This window comes from Anguilla anguilla, chromosome 1 (assembly GCF_013347855.1).
Source record: "Anguilla anguilla isolate fAngAng1 chromosome 1, fAngAng1.pri, whole genome shotgun sequence".
Taxonomy (NCBI): domain Eukaryota; kingdom Metazoa; phylum Chordata; class Actinopteri; order Anguilliformes; family Anguillidae; genus Anguilla; species Anguilla anguilla.
The window spans coordinates 68,913,949-68,930,044 of record NC_049201.1 but is presented as its reverse complement, the minus strand read 5'-3'; the positions used below and the strand labels follow the sequence as shown (position 1 = coordinate 68,930,044).

The 16,096-nt window shown below is 44.8% G+C and overlaps 1 protein-coding gene across 5 annotated transcripts in view; it reads right to left on the bottom strand.

Moving 5' to 3' along the window:
* Window positions 1-16,096, bottom strand: part of LOC118223396 (rho guanine nucleotide exchange factor 2-like) — a 62,609-nt gene extending 46,513 nt beyond the window's left edge. For 3 of the 5 annotated variants that reach the window (XM_035409900.1, XM_035409904.1, XM_035409902.1), the window contains exons 1-7: window positions 15,962-16,096; window positions 11,515-11,606; window positions 10,962-11,218; window positions 8,297-8,480; window positions 7,163-7,298; window positions 6,028-6,067; window positions 5,578-5,785 (exon numbers count right to left, since the gene is read on the bottom strand). In XM_035409900.1, the coding sequence (XP_035265791.1) occupies window positions 5,578-5,785; window positions 6,028-6,067; window positions 7,163-7,298; window positions 8,297-8,480; window positions 10,962-11,218; window positions 11,515-11,550 (861 nt within the window). In that variant the 5' untranslated portion in view covers window positions 11,551-11,606; window positions 15,962-16,096. Of the gene's footprint in view, window positions 1-5,577; window positions 5,786-6,027; window positions 6,068-6,235; window positions 6,553-7,162; window positions 7,299-8,296; window positions 8,481-10,961; window positions 11,219-11,514; window positions 11,607-15,961 lie in introns of those variants that run through there. The other 2 variants (XM_035409912.1, XM_035409929.1) reach the window with 2 other exon arrangements.

Genomic DNA, 16,096 nt, shown 5'->3' with positions numbered 1-16,096 from the left:
ACAGGCCTGGTAGAGCATAACCAGGTAAGACACCCAGCATCTGTGCTGGGGTACAGAGCCAAAACAACAAAAATTGTGTCACTGTCCAAACACTTACATACATCTTTTTAATTGTACTGTACTGGTATTAACATTCAGTCAGTATATGCTGCTCTACCGATGCTGCAGTCCAGTTGTTAAAACTCTACAGCCCTTTGTAAGTCAGTTGCTATGGGTTACAGCTGAGCTGCAGTGCTAGGGTGGAACCGGAGGTGCTCTCCACAGCTGAGAGGAGGTGTGTGGGATCTCACTGTGCTCCTCTAAGATCATGGCCAGGTGTTGCCAGCTGCATAGACCTGCTATTCAACACACGTTCACTGACAGGCACTCGCTGTCACACGGCACTGCTCATAAAGAGGCATTGTGGGGAGGACAAACACTGCAACACACAGAGGGATGAGCCAGAGAAGAGAGGGAGAAAAGAGAGAGAGATGGAGATGGAGATAGAGCGAGAGAGGGGGAGAGAGAGAGAGAGAAAGAAGGAAGAGAATGGAGTGAGACAAATAACGAGGGATAAAAAGACAGGGATGCTGAGACTGGGTAGAGACAGGATAGAAGCAGAAAACAGTGAAAGGAGAGGAAGAATCTGGAGACAGAGAGAGGAAAGAGGGGCGAGGAAAGAAAAGAAGAGGAGAGAGAGGCCAGTGGAAGGGAGGTGGGAGTCAGTGGACAGATGTGGTTAACCTGTAATCACGCTGGGTAAATTTACTCAAAATTGCTGTTCTGCCGCTGGCCATACAGAGCTCACTGCAGTCTTTACTATGTTCAATATCCGCTTCGCTACGAACAGCTCTCAGCTCACTCTGCCGGCCGTGCACTTTGGGCTGCTTCTAAGTGAGACATCTGACTGGGAGAGAGGGAAGGGGGAGGAGGTGGGAGGAGGAGGAGGCAACAGAGAGGCTGTTCCTGCTGATGCAACTCAACCACGCCACACGAAAAAGGCCAGACAGCGAGAGGAAGGAAAACACAGGGAGACGGGGGTGGGGGGGGGGGGGGGGGGTGGGGGGGGGGGGGGGGGGTTGGGGGTACCACGTATGCACACACAGGACACCGTATAGCACATGGTGTGCTGGATATTCGGATACATTCACACATCAGTGAAATAGAACCCTAACCCTAACTTTTACAGACACAGTAAGCTATATGCCACACTCACAAAAGCTTCTCAGAGAGACATAAAAAGTACTTATTCAAAATTTAACAGTTAACTATGTTAAGCAGTTTAATTCTAAAAACATAGTCAAAATACACAACACAGTGCTGTCTGTGTCTGATTAAACAGCAAACAACTAAAAGAGAGACAGCAATCTACATACACACACACACACACTTAACAATGGTACATATGTTGACCAGATGTGTGCTAGCTCCTTCTATGTGTGCATAATAAGTGTGTCTGGCTCTCAGTATCACCTTGTGTAATTATACGCATAATTATGCACTTCTAATCTTTTTCAAAATGTTCTTAAAGCCTGTTTCCTAGCATTGCTATGCACAACATACAAATACACAGTATTTGCTGAAATGGTATCTGCTTAGCACTTGACCACTAACTGAGCGCAGGGGTGGTCAGTGTCAGCTTGGCGGTGAATCACAAGCTCCTGCAATTTTTACAAGGAATACCTTGGAATTATCCACCCACTAACAGCGGTCCACAGGTGGGAAAGACAAAGCAAATTTGAGCTACCCTGTGAAATGTAAGCTGCCGCAAAACACACAGCTTGTAGAGGGCTTTCAGACAGTAATGCAAAAAGCTGAGTCCAGTGTGGGTGAAGTGACAAGTACAGAGGTACAATATCAGCGTTATGCAACCTACTGATTCTGATGCTTTGATATAGCAATGAAGACACACAAACATACATAAATGCAAACCTGCGAATCACGAGTACACAAAGCATGTATGCACACACACACGCGCACACACACGCGCGCACGAACACACATACACAGACATAGACAAAGACACAGTTACGCATAACCACAAACTTAAGAATATTCATAGTTATACGCTCAAGCAGATATAAAATGAGATCTTCCCACACAAATACACACACAACCGCGCACAAGCACAAGATCCAGCTTGCTGACTTCCTGCCGCTTGTTCCTGTGAAGTGAGAATTGTCAGACGGTGCTCACAGTGTCTGTGTTTGCCAGGGACAGGGATATGAGCTCAGAGCCTATGCTGGTATCCCAGGTACAGCACACAGTCTGCGTTCGTTCCAACGTCGTTCCGTGTCAACCTGCTGCTACCCACATAACACCAAGCCTGCAAGGCCCCAAACCTGGCCCATTACGGCCCACACATGCATACACAAAGACACCCTTGCAGCACAGAAAAGTACAGAAGAGGCTGGTCTCTCTGTAACACAGTCTGGAAACATCCTCCTCTGTTTGTACCATCAACTTCTCCATTACAGGAAATCATGACGACTGATGTCATTTCACAATCAAACCACAGATCGAGGTGCTAAAGACTTCACTGTTCTTTCTGTCAGGGAGGAAACCTTCCCCTGTCATTAATCCACACTGGTAGTGTTAAGTACAGAATGTTACAGTCAGGCACAACAAGTCTCCACATTTTGGGAAAAGGAGGGACCAAAACTGCAGGACCCAGTTGAGCCCCAGGGGGGCTCCTGGGAGGTGTAGTCCCTAAAGACACTTGCAGTGCAGACTGAGCCCCACAGCTAAGACATCAGAAGCTTCAGCCTGGTTCATGACATAATGCTAACTGTGACTTAGAGTATGTCGGGCTCCTTGGGATACCACTGGATAATACGCCCACTAGTGCTAGCTCTCTCGTAGTATGCTGTGTGACTCCTTGCATGGAAAATAGTCCCTGGCTTATGGCCAAGTGTACCATACCAGAGGAGTACATATACTTTAACTCCATGGTTTCCAGCACAGGCGTGGGTGGTATAGATACTGCAGACATAAAAAAGTTTGCCAATGATTTATAATGCCTGTTTCTCATTAGCTGCAGTGTGGTGTAGGTGGTTCATAACTATTAGGCTTGGAGCCTTTCAATATTGAGTTTAAATACCTCTCACCCAGCCACTATATACCGGTTGTTAATACAGCATCGGAAGGAATCTGGTTTGTGTGTTTGTACCGCTGCAAACACAGCTCTCTGTACGGGCGCTAGTGTGAAAATAGACAGCTATGGGAACTGACGCACATAAAATGATTCAGCAACTGCTGATCTTCATCATTTAGTCTTGGTTTATGGGGGGGGATGAACACAGGGTGGAAACTTCCTCCTTCTTAGAAGCCAAACAAGAACTTTGACCGGCCACTTTTTTTTATTCTTCTAATACGCTTTTCCTGTGACGCAATAAAATAAACAAAAGGCATTTCTTTGCGGCGTTGTTTATTTATGGAAGGCAAGCGGGAGCTGGAACATCCTGACTTGCCACGATGCGTAACAATAATCATGCATCATGCCAACTTCCACTCTTCCCCGCTCTTTGTCACATCAGAAAGTGAGACTGCTGTCTGCCTGATTTTTGAGGTGTACAAGGGAAATATGTATCCATGTATGAGAAACCATACAGAGATACCGTTAAACTGTACAGAATGCACCGCGTGTGTCCCCCAGATAATTGCATACACATAGCTCACGCTTCAATAATTTGCAGAGACTGTGTCGTGTTTTAGAGGGAGCTGGATGTGAACTCAGCAGGCATGCGATACAGGGCAGGAACATACCCTGGATGCAGCCGGGCCCATTACATGGTACATGTGCCGAGAGAAAACAAGACGTGCAACCAGGAGAGTTTAGGTTTCCAGCCCCCCAGTGCAACACTGCTATTACAGCTGAATCTGACCTGCCCGAATAATAATAATATGCAGAGGTGAGAATAGAAAAGATCAAAGTCACCCATGATAATACTATGAGCTGAGTAAATAAATATGCAAGACAATGCACAGAAGGGCAATTCAAATAACTTGGACAACACAATTTTGGACAGTGGCGGTGCCTAAAATGTATAAGAACTTCATACAGAGCCAGAGTCAAACTCAGTACCTATCTCACTCCTTGTGCACCCCCCACCTCAAACACATGGCAAGGCGCATCGCTGAAGTGCTCTAACAGAGCCTGACTGCACATTCTGTATGCGGGGAGGTGCTGAGTACTGCTGGTCATCAGACAGTGCTGCAGCAATGCCCTAATGAATTCACAGGAAGTCTGATGACGAGAGATTACTGGGTTCCTGATTTCTCCTCCATCCACAGCACTGTCATCCTGTACAATCTTTTTACTGTGAACTTCAAGCGCCTTTACGGAAAATGATGGAATAAATACTGCCCTCTGCTGGTCTTTGCCAATAATCATGCAAAAGTGCCAAAAATGTTGTACACTATTAATACACCTCTCATGAACCCATAATACAGTTTGATACTTTTCAGTAAACATCAGCAACATCAGCAATTTCAATAAATCTAAATAATAATTTGAAATGGAACAAAATCTACAGCAAAAATACTTCTGAAAATGAAAAGCATGTGGAAGTAGTTAAGGAATTTAAAAAAGTACTGCAAAACAATAAGTCTCTTTATGCATGTTTACTGTAGCACATACAGCTTTCCAAAGCACTAAAGGCAGGAGCAATGTCGCTTTCTTCATACATGAGCCACGTCAAACAGCAAGGCCAGAGAACACAGCCATGCCAACAAGAGAAGAGAAAGTGATAACAGTCCAAGGTACACAGAGACAGTCTCAAAACAAATAACTGAGATAACTTAAGTACTTTATGTTTGCCCTTTCATCCATGCAAAATCTTGTTCAGTTCTACATTGTAGGTAACCAAGGGCATGAGCACTTTAAAATAAAAATGATAATTTAATATAGAAAATGTCAGCTTAAGATAGTTTGTTACTTTCAATATGCAATATCTGTGCTGTATCAATAATTACATATCTGTATTCTTATTATGTAAAAAGTCCAATTCAATTAAAGCTGAAAGAGGGAGCAGTTAATCTGTAACACATCTTTTACATATTAAAAGTTCTTAGTAAAGTATCCAGTAATGTGAATGGTATACCCAAAATCCCATAATTCATCATTTTTTAACCCAACTCTAAATTTTTAAATATATTTAGGATCAAAGAAACAAAAAAATAAATAAAATGATGATGATTCTGAAATGACAGCTGATATTTACTGAGTTATGAGACAATTTCCCTGTAGCCAGTTACGAGAAGAGAAGATTTAAACTCCAGAATCACAGGGGTAAGGAAACTGCGTTTCAATAGAATTACTGAACAGACCACAATCACCTCACTGACCTACTCAGTTTCCTCCACATTGACTACACCCAGAGGAGGAACCTAGCTCAGTCCCCAAGTATTCAACATCATCAGCCTCTGCGAAAAAGTACACAAACTGTACAACTAACTCTCCAATCAATTGTACAAGCCCTCTCCAATCAACCGAAACAGAAAGTCAACTGCATTCTCTCTGCACTATACACATCAGTCAGAGGGAGTGATTACCTCTCTCTCTCTCTCTCTCTCTCTCTCTCTCTCGCGCTCTCTCACCTTGCGAGTCCCGGCCATCTTGCGCAGGAAGCTGAGCGTGCGCCCGAGCGGGCTGCCCGTCTTCTCCTCCCTCTCCTCCTTGCCGCCCTGCTGTCCCTCTGTTCTCTCCTCTGTCCCCCAGTCCAGTGAGCCCAACTCGCTGCCTGCATCCACACTGAGGGTGGGGGAGACGGGCCGGCAACCAATAGAAAGAGACATGCTTGTTGCTCTGCACCCAAATCAATTAAACAGACATAAAACACGCACTATAAGCTTAATGCAAACCTCAACAATAGCCTTACAGAACTTAATGCCCATTGCTTAACCTGGCCAAGCGGGAGTTCGGTTTCCATACAGATCAAGCCAACAGAAAGCTCATAAAAGCCACAGAAGTAGGACAATGGGCGAGACGGAACTGCGCTGAAAATGTTTGCAGAGGAAATGGAGACACAAGCAAAAAGTCTCGCTCACCTTTGTGTGGAGCCTCCAACCACAGAGTACAGAGAGGTTTCTGAAGAGGAGAGAGAGGGCGGTTATTAAAACACGTCCACAATGAAAATTCCCTCTGATGCTATTGCAAAACAGTGCCCAATAGTTTAAGTTGAAAAGAACAGCCAACATGCAAACAGTGGCCTTGGTAAAGTCAATAAGGAAATAGAATGAATAACAAGTACATCACCTGGTCACCAGACTATTCCCAGGCCACCAGCTGCAGTCAAATGTTTAATAATAAAAATGTAACAGGCAGAGAGGTAGGCAGAGCCCATGAGAAGAAGGTACACAGCCCGACAGATTTATAAAGAAAGAATGACAGCAGCAGAGACATGCAGATAAAGATTGAAGGTATGAGAGAGAGCGAGACCCAGGTTAATACAACAGAGAGAAATTAGCTTCTGCTTTATAAAAGCAGTAAAAGCAACGGACAAACAAGCGGAGATGGAGACGTGGACAGGAGACGCCGCACACAGTCTTTGTACGCTAACGACTGACACAGGCACAGCAGAACAAACACAGGAAGACCACTTCCGCATTACTGCACACACACATGCGCGTGCGCGCACACACACACACACACACACACATACACCTGCAAACACACACACACACACACACACACATACATGCACAAACACACACACACACACAAGCGCATGCACACACATACACACACACACATACATGCACAAACATACACACACACGCACAAACATACACACACACACACAAGCGCATGCACACACACATACACGCACACACACACACATGCACAAACATACACACACACACAAGCGCACACACACACACATACACGCACACACACACACACATGCACACACTCTCACATTTATTTAAAGGAAATGAGCAAACGGGCACACCCACTGATACAAAAACCATGTTCCTGCTGAGAAGTGCACAGGAGCTGCAGCCACACAGCTTCTCACACTAACAAGAGCTGCCTGACTCCAGCCTGTCAGCCTCAAGCCAGCTGAGAGACGACCCAAAACGGACAGCGTGAGAGCAGGAAGGAGGACGGCCCAGATGATGACTCCCAAGAAAAGCGAAAGTAAGGCCCCGATGACCCCGTGACCCTGGAGCGGGAGCTCACCGTTGTAGTGGGAGTAGGTCCGAGGCTGGGGGCGTGGCCAGGGGCAAGTGGCGGAGCTCTGCGATCGGGACTCGGCCAACGGGTCGCAAAGAGAGGGAGCTGAGGCGCTGCAGCCCTGCAATTGGCTGGACTGTTCCTGTGGAAGATCAGAGAGATACTGCACAGAGCTGCTAACAGCACAGAGATATACTGCACAGAGCTGCTAACAGCACAGAGATATACTGCACAGAGCGGCTAACAGCACAGAGAAATACTGCACAGAGCTGTTAACAGCACACAGAGATACTGCACAGAGCGGCTAACAGCACAGAGAGATACTGCACAGAGCTGTTAACAGCACACAGAGATACTGCACAGAGCTGCTAACAGCACAGACACAGAGAGATACTGCACAGAGCTGCTAACAGCACAGAGATACTGCACAGAGCTGCTAACAGCACAGACACAGAGAGATACTGCACAGAGCTGCTAACAGCACAGACACAGAGAGATACTGCACAGAGCGGCTAACAGCACAGAGAGATACTGCACAGAGCTGCTAACAGCACAGACACAAAGAGATACTGCACAGAGCTGCTAACAGCACAGACACAGAGAGATACTGCACAGAGCGGCTAACAGCACAGAGAGATACTGCACAGAGCGGCTAACAGCACAGAGAGATACTGCACAGAGCGGCTAACAGCACAGAGAGATACTGCACAGAGCTGCTAACAGCACAGACACACAGAGATACTGCATAGAGCGGTTAACAGACGCACACAGATACCGCACAGACCTGCTAACAGCACAGACACACAAAAAGACTGTGCAGCACTGTCTCAGCACAGACACACAGAGACTACACTTCAATCACACTTCCTACATGGCAAATGTTCCTAATGGTTCTATCAGTCAGGATGGGCAATAGCCCAAAGTACAAACTCAGGCAGCCAATCACAGCTCCTCACTGAACATTCTTTAAAATGGAAGTTAAACTCTTCCATTAGCCCCAGCAGTTTGACTCACTATTTTCAGTTATCTTGGAGTCCTCTCCTGCACGTATCATATTTTCATTTTTAAATAGTATTTAGAATGCTTAGGTCTGAGTGACAGCCAGGTGGGCTAATTACACCTGTCTGGGCCAAACCTCACCTCTAGCAGTGAGAAGCGCGGTGGGTCAGGGGCCACCTCCTCCTCTGTGAGAGACAGCAGGGACCCAAAATCCTGGGCATAGTTGGTGATTGGAGCGCGCCGTGGGTCCCGCCCTGTGAGCCTGCCCAGGGCCCCGCCCACCAGCTTCTCTATCTCCTCAGGGTTCAGATCCCCCATACTCACACTGAGAGAGCGAGAGAGAGAGAGAGAGAGAGAGAGAGAAAAATTAAATGACGGGATGGAATGGGGATGGGAATGGGTGGAGGGGGAAATGGACAGCACAGGTAGAAAAGCAGAAGTACAGAGACAGAATGAGATAAGGAGCAAAAGAGCAGGTGAGAAAGATTGATGGTCTTTGCAAATAATCTGTTCAGCAAGCAGCTCTAATGATCCCAGATTCTGCTTCTACTGCATTCACAGTTGTGCTCTACCGCTCCCAACATGCCTAATAAACCTGCCATGCTGCTATTGCCACTGCACTACAGACCTTAACACCACTGATACAGCAACCACAGCTGCCGCCACCACTGCCAGAGCTGTCACCATCACTGATATCGCTGCACAGGTAACAGCTATTGCTACGCCCACTGTTATTGCAACTCCTATTACTGCTATAGCCACTGCCACTCTCACAAGGAGTTTCTCCATCCCTGCTTCACACAGCTTCAGCAGTTACTCTTCTGTCCGTCGGCCCAATAGCTGCACTCGTTCTCACAGGAGCATCTGCTGCTAATGGCACCAAGGTGAGAGCACGTCCACAGCGGTAAGACAGCCCGATACGTGTTCACGGCTGGGCGTAGCTCAGACTGCCCCTCCTGCCAACAGCTGTCCTTCCCTCAGTCTCCTCAAACCTGCTGGGCGACTTCCTGGACCGGCGGTGCCAGCGCAACACTGGCACAGCACGGGACAATGGGACTCAGTGTGGCGGGAGACAATGGGGCAGCGGGGGGGGGGGGGGGACGGCGTGCGCCTCCACACACAATAGGGACAGTGAGCGCTCCTCTTCCTCACAGCCGCTCACGCACTGGCACACTTCTGTTCCCAGAGGCCCTTTAAAAAGCCTGGTGAGGAAGCCCCCGGGCCCCTCAGCGAGACGGTCGGTCACAGCGGGGCGCCTGGGGCATCTCGCACACTCCGTCACACTTCTGATGACAGGGACAAGAGCTCCGCTCTCTAAAACACCACTGTTTCATGGAACTTGTGTATTTATTCATCTGTTGGGTAGAAAAACTCCATTGAGACCGACATCTCTCTTCCACACACAAAAACAATAAACTCTACACCATGAGTTACATTACAATCACTATGTACTCACCAGATATTGATCAGTAATGTGATTATTTATTAAATCACATGCACATATCTCAAACAATAATACCTTGCTCAATGCCATTTAACCATAAAGAATGTTGTTGTAAAAGAGCTAGTGCTATTTCCACATCACTGAGGTTGCAGTATAGCATACCAGCTGGGAAACTGGGCTTGTGCCACAAAGGTTGCAGATATCATTCCCAGCTGTGGCATTGTTGTACTCTTTCACAAGATACTTAACTCTTCAGTAAATATCCAGCTTCATGCATTAATCAAATGTTAATGCCAAACTATCATGTGATGTGACTGTGGAACAGAAGGGAAGTGATATGCAAAGCTTATGAATGAAATGTCCAGCATGTTGTGGACTGCTGCGACATATGTAGGTTATGCCAAATATATAAGAATATTGTATGGTAATATCATTAATTACATCAAATGTGCTTTTACTAAAGAACAGCTACACTTAAAAGCCACCAAGAAAAGTATCTATCACTGACATACCTGTTATCACACTCAAAGCAAGGGAAAAAAAAGTCATCACTGTAATTTTGAAGACTACTGTACGGATAATGGGAATATGTTCCAGACAGTAGTGAGGTAAGGTAAATGTGTGATTCACAGTTTGATAGTGAGAGATCAAGGCAATTAGCCAGTGTTAGTTTCATTTACATTACATTACATTACATTACAGGCATTTGGCAGACGCTCTTATCCAGAGCGACGTACAACAAAGTGTATAACCATAACCGGTGACAAGTATGACGAAAACCCTAGAGAGAAGTACCGGTCCAAGTGCAGGGAACAACCGCATAGTTCAACTTGGACCCTGGAGGTTAAACTGTTTAACACCAACACAAACGAGAACAGCAACAATGCAGTCTATGCAAAAATACAAGCAGTAGTTAAGACAGGTGCATTAACTAAGTCACCTACAGAACAGCTACCTAGTTACAACCCTAAGCTTACAGTCATTTACAGGGAGGTAGGGAGGGATGGGGAGAGGTGGCAGGGAAGTAAACGCATACTAAGAAAAAGGGGGGGCGTCAGTCAACGAGGTAGTTGTGTACACAGTAAATCAGGATCTATCAAATCAAGAGAGAAGTAGAGTGATAAGGCAGTCAGAGAGAACACAGTTTGTAGTCAGAAAGGCAGTTGATAAGGCAGATGATGATAAGAACTTGGAGAGCCAGTTGTGTGATGAGGCAGTTGTGTGATAAGGCGAACTGGAGTGTAAGCACACGAAGGGAAGTCCATTAACAGCGTGCCAATTAGAAAGACATTACAGGTGAGCCACAGACTGGGAGAGATTTGACGAGTGAAAGGGCAGGTGGGTCTCAGAGGCGCCCCCTACCTGAGATCCTCATACTGCAGGTAGCCCAGCACCGCTGCCCCGGGATCCCAGCTGTGTCTCCGCTGGGGGTCCGGCAGTCCCAGGAGGCCGGAGCGAGGGGGGTACAGAGGGGCCCCCACAGGGCAGGAGCTGTTGCGGGGTGACATACGGGGAGAGGGGCAGGGGGAACAGGGTGGAGCGGCAGGACAGGGCACATGGCACCCTCGTAGCCTGGGGGAGCCAGGGAGAGGTGGGGAGGGGGGAGGCGTGCTGATCATCTGCAGGGAGAGATGAGTGTCAGTGGCATACCGAATTTTCCACAGAGAGCGTTCGCCGGTTTCTAAGGACGGCCACGCGTGTCCACACATCACATGATTTCTCTTCAGTAAGTTATTTCGTCGTCACGCATAGAAAATATGCAAACGGCGAACATAAACTCAGGGTAACATACGGGCCGAGACACAAAACAGTCACAGACATAAAGCCTGGCAACAAAATGAGTTGGTCAAAGACATTAACGTGCACCGCATTTTTTACACAGTCTCTCATTGAACCGCGCAGGATCAGTCAGTACCGTGTTTATCGGTGCACAGTCTTTCTCAGGACCCATTGGGAAGGGAGGGTCACAGCGCCCCCTAAAGGTAACCGACCATCCTCGCCGTTTTACTGCAGACAAAAGAGAGAAACACCAGGGCCTTAATAAATCATTCGTTCGGAAGTCTAACGTTGCTCTTGGGCAATTTTACACAGTCAAGTTCATTTTATTTTACACAATAAAGCCGTATATCAGGAATTTGAATAGAAAGACAGATAGAGAGACAGACAGAGAGAAAGGGTTTTCTTTACCTTTTGTGTACACCTGCTACCCGTCAGAAGTGAAGAAGTAAAACAGGTATTTCTTAGGACAGACCGCTGATGGTATCGTCCTTTTGTCATGCTTTTGTCCTACTCTCACATTTCATACGTCAGGGCTGAATTGAATTTTTCTAATTACCTTTGGAAAACCTTCCCTGTGTGTTTCACCTGAGTCATCACAAGGTGAACCAGGTAACTCTCCTATTGTGATCTTTGAATTTTGCGGATGACTGCAACAATATGGCCTCTCCTTAGAGGAACTGAATTACTGCTTAATGTTACATATCTCGTAAATTTGCCATTAACACTTCACACTGTCTCTGACCACACACGGAATCAAAAGCCACAGTTCTTTACATCATCACAAGGAAGGCTTCCCTAGAGTCCGTACGCTGATCTTATAACACTTTACACCGAGCCCCAGTTTAAGTGCTAACATCCCCCTGTTCCAGATAGATTGGTTTAACAGATGCAGATAGTGTTGTCTCTACACACCCCTTGTCCAAAGCATTTTATCTCCGCTCTTTGTTAGCATCTCAGCACCTCAGTGAACACGGACTACCCCGAAGAAAGCCAAACGAAACTAAGAAACAAAAGTCATTCCAAATCGTTAAAATATAAACGCGTGTGCAATAGTAGTGAGGTTCATATGATCTCAAGCGAGTTTCAGCCATTGATGTGAGGGACTTGCGCACTACCTGCTGGAGTGACTGGAGCGCTGCACATGCACATGCCTTATGATAGACTGCCACAGGAGAAGGTTGTGAAAGGAGAGGGTTAACCATGAACACACACATGCTGCAGAAACAACACAAAAAAGCTGGGATCAGCTGAAGCGGAGGAAACTGCCTGTTTTATGGGGCCATTTGTGTCAGGCTGCGAATGGGTTTGACTGGACTTTGTTAACAGTTACACAAATATTTACCAAAATGTGACTATGCATCATTTTTTCCTCATTCCAAAAATGTCCAGTGAAAACTCCCACTGTAGTTGTTTACATAAGAGCTTTTCTGACAGAGGACCAGGCACAAAGGGAGTCTTATTCCCACCCCACTGTCTTTCCTAATGCATGTGTTTGTATGCAAGTGCAGGACAGATATCATGTCCTGACGATTGTATGCAAATGTGTGCATACATATACAGTGCCTTCAGAAAGTATTCACCCCCTTGAACTATTTTAGTTTTTCCTTTTACACCTTTTTAGAGCAAGTTCAATACTTTACACAAAAGCTTTTGGCAGCAGTTACAGCTCAGAGTATTCTTGGGGATGACTGCATGAGCTTTGAAAATTTAGGTCATGTAAATATATTCGATTTTATATTCTAATCTGATCATGTAAAACACAGCAGAACAAAAAAATCAATGAAATATATACCTTTTAAAAGAACTGTATGTGCTTGACAATAAAAAATTTTTTTCCTGGTATTAATATATGGACACAAGTTAGTCTGTGACAGTATGTGTGCTTTCATATACACACATACACACATTATATATGAAAGACAAATCATTATACATTACATTGACAAATTATTTTATACTGCCTTCATTAAAAGTAGCAGATTAGGCTTCATTAAAAAAAAAACTGAATCCAACACTAATGCCAGTTTAAGACACTGCCACTGGTTTTGTATTTTGTAATTATGTACTGGGCCAAACTTTAGGTGTAGCCTCATTTTCTATTCATATTGCATAGACCAGTAATGGAATGTTCAATAAACACAATAATAACACTTAAGAATGGGTCTTGCTCTGATGAACAAAAACACCCAAACGACCTCAAAGAGTACACAAAACTATGAGCTGGAATTAACCTTTGTTATATTTTGTTTGAAATGCGCATTGCTATAGCAAACGTTGTCCATTACAGAGCAGAGCTTGTGATTTCACAAATGCGCATGCACAAGTTTCTATGCACAAGCATCTACTGAGAGAGCCTCATTCATACAGCCTACAAGGTAAACATCTCTGATAAAAGCCTATTTAGATCCAGCTGGGGATTGTACCCCATTACACAATTCCACTGGACACACGTCCACTATCAGGCAGAAACAGGGAGTTAACACTGTCCATGTGTTTTCCCTTCCCACACCTCTGACATACTTGGCTTTTCAATTCAAACATCTGATCCATTTAGTGTTTAAAATTTTTCTTATTTCTCATAAATGTTGATTCCCTCTATCCTACACTTGAACGTAAATCATTAAAACCAAGGTTATGACTCACCAGGGTTATTGAAGACCACAGGACACAAGGAAGTTGGAGCACTAACCCTCTGGCTCTGGCTAAATTCTGAAGCCAACTTTTTCAAATTTATAATTTATTAAACTGCTGCTGATTGAATATGAAAGCCCTGTTGTTAACTCTTGTGTGTTCTGACTAAAATAAAACATAACGTGGACCTGTCTGCCTGCAAAGAGAGGAATCCACCTGCTTCCTATCTTTCCATCTTGTGTGTGAGAATGTTTGTTTGTGTATGCAAGTTAAGTATGTGGGTGTGAGCTTATGTTAGTGCACTGTGTGTGTGTGTGAGTGTGTGTAGGTGTATCATAGGCCCGGATTCAGTCAGACATTTGTACTTAATTTCTACTAATAAATAAACATGGATGAAATATTTCTCTTCACAAAATTTAGCAAGTTAATTCTAGCGATCTTGAAACAAAGCTCTATGACTAACTTACATTTAATTGTGATTTAAACTTAGGGACAAATATATAATTGATCTCATGTACAGAGCAAAGCTTTGGGCAGACTGCAATCATTATTATATCAACCTTTACTTGCTTCCAATGGGAATGAACCACTTTTGAAAAAGGTTCACAATTACAATGAATGAATGAATTCTGTTAGAATCCAGAAATCTCTGGGCAAAGGTATTTCCTTCAGAACAGGTGTATTTGTACATACTGTATGCAGCATTGTGATTGGACAAAGAGAGGGGGAGACAATGGTAGAGGTACAGCATTTAAAATTGGAATACCCAACCGCTGAAACTCTGGGTTTGTCTATCCTCACGTTTCCTTGTTTGTACTCATCATATGTCTCTATCCCCCACCTCTTATCAGTCACCTATAGAAACAAACATCCCCCCTCTCCTTTGTCTTCACCTTCCTTTCCGCCTTGTTTATTCTGGAGTTTGGCAACAGCTAAAAGACTTCTGACACTATTTATAATGTTTAGCACCATTAAATGGAAAATAACAAAGAGGACACTGCCTCAACTTCTCCAGACCAGCAGCCACACGTCTCCATACATGACAACTACAGGAATTCAGAAATATGCAGGAGGTCAAACACAACAATTCTTTGCTGTCACTCTTCCCCCATTTTGTTGCTTGTACATCTTTCCCTCCCCATCTCTCACATTCTTTACATAAACTGTACTGTGAGCAACCGTGTAAACAAGGTGAAACAAGACTGCAGGTAGACAGAGCTGCAGGAAGTCTCCCGTGCACATCTAATGCTCACCCCATCCTGTCTGTTTATCTCCTCACAATCTCTCTCTCACACTCACACACACGGAACTTGGTCTCCCGCATATAACGTATCCGTAACAGCTCTTCTGTAGGCTACACACTCACTATACACGTCTGGTGGAATCAATCCTCAGCTACGGCTTTGTTGACCGGGTTTATGACTCAACGAATTTGGAATAATTATCTGTCCACCAGACTGAGTAAATATGAGTAACACTGTATGTACACATTTTTATTACAGTTGAATGTGCAGTGACATTATCATTAGGGCTATATTAAGGTCGTGTTGCACCAGTGATCCGTCCTGTAGCCTATTATAATCGCAGTTATAGATTTATTAAGGCGTCGATTGATGGAAGGGCGATATTGCGGTAGCGGATTAGTTTAAACTTTTTTAATGTCTTAGAGCTAAAAAAAAAATTACGTTAAGATCTAAATATTCAAACATGTAACCTATAAATCAGCTAGGCGTGGTGTTAATCAAGATAAGCACAGAGGTTCGGCTTGGTGCTTTACAACAATTAGCACTTTGTTCTAAATGTCATGCTTCAGGCGAAAGCGCAGAGGCTTGCCCACTTCGACAAAACTGAATCACCATGGCAAAAAGCATACGTTTTTTAGATTCTTAATTATTACTATTTCTGAATGTTGCCAATTTGTTATCAAAAAGATATTCGCAGTATATAGTCACCTGTTAGATCGATTTTCTCTCGTCCGGGTTGCCCAGTGAAGTTTGGCTGTTGTATTGGCAACCACCTCCCTCGCCGCCGCGGTAAGCACAATTTCAGGTCATAACATAGTCTTGTTTTATCTGCAGAGTGAAGGT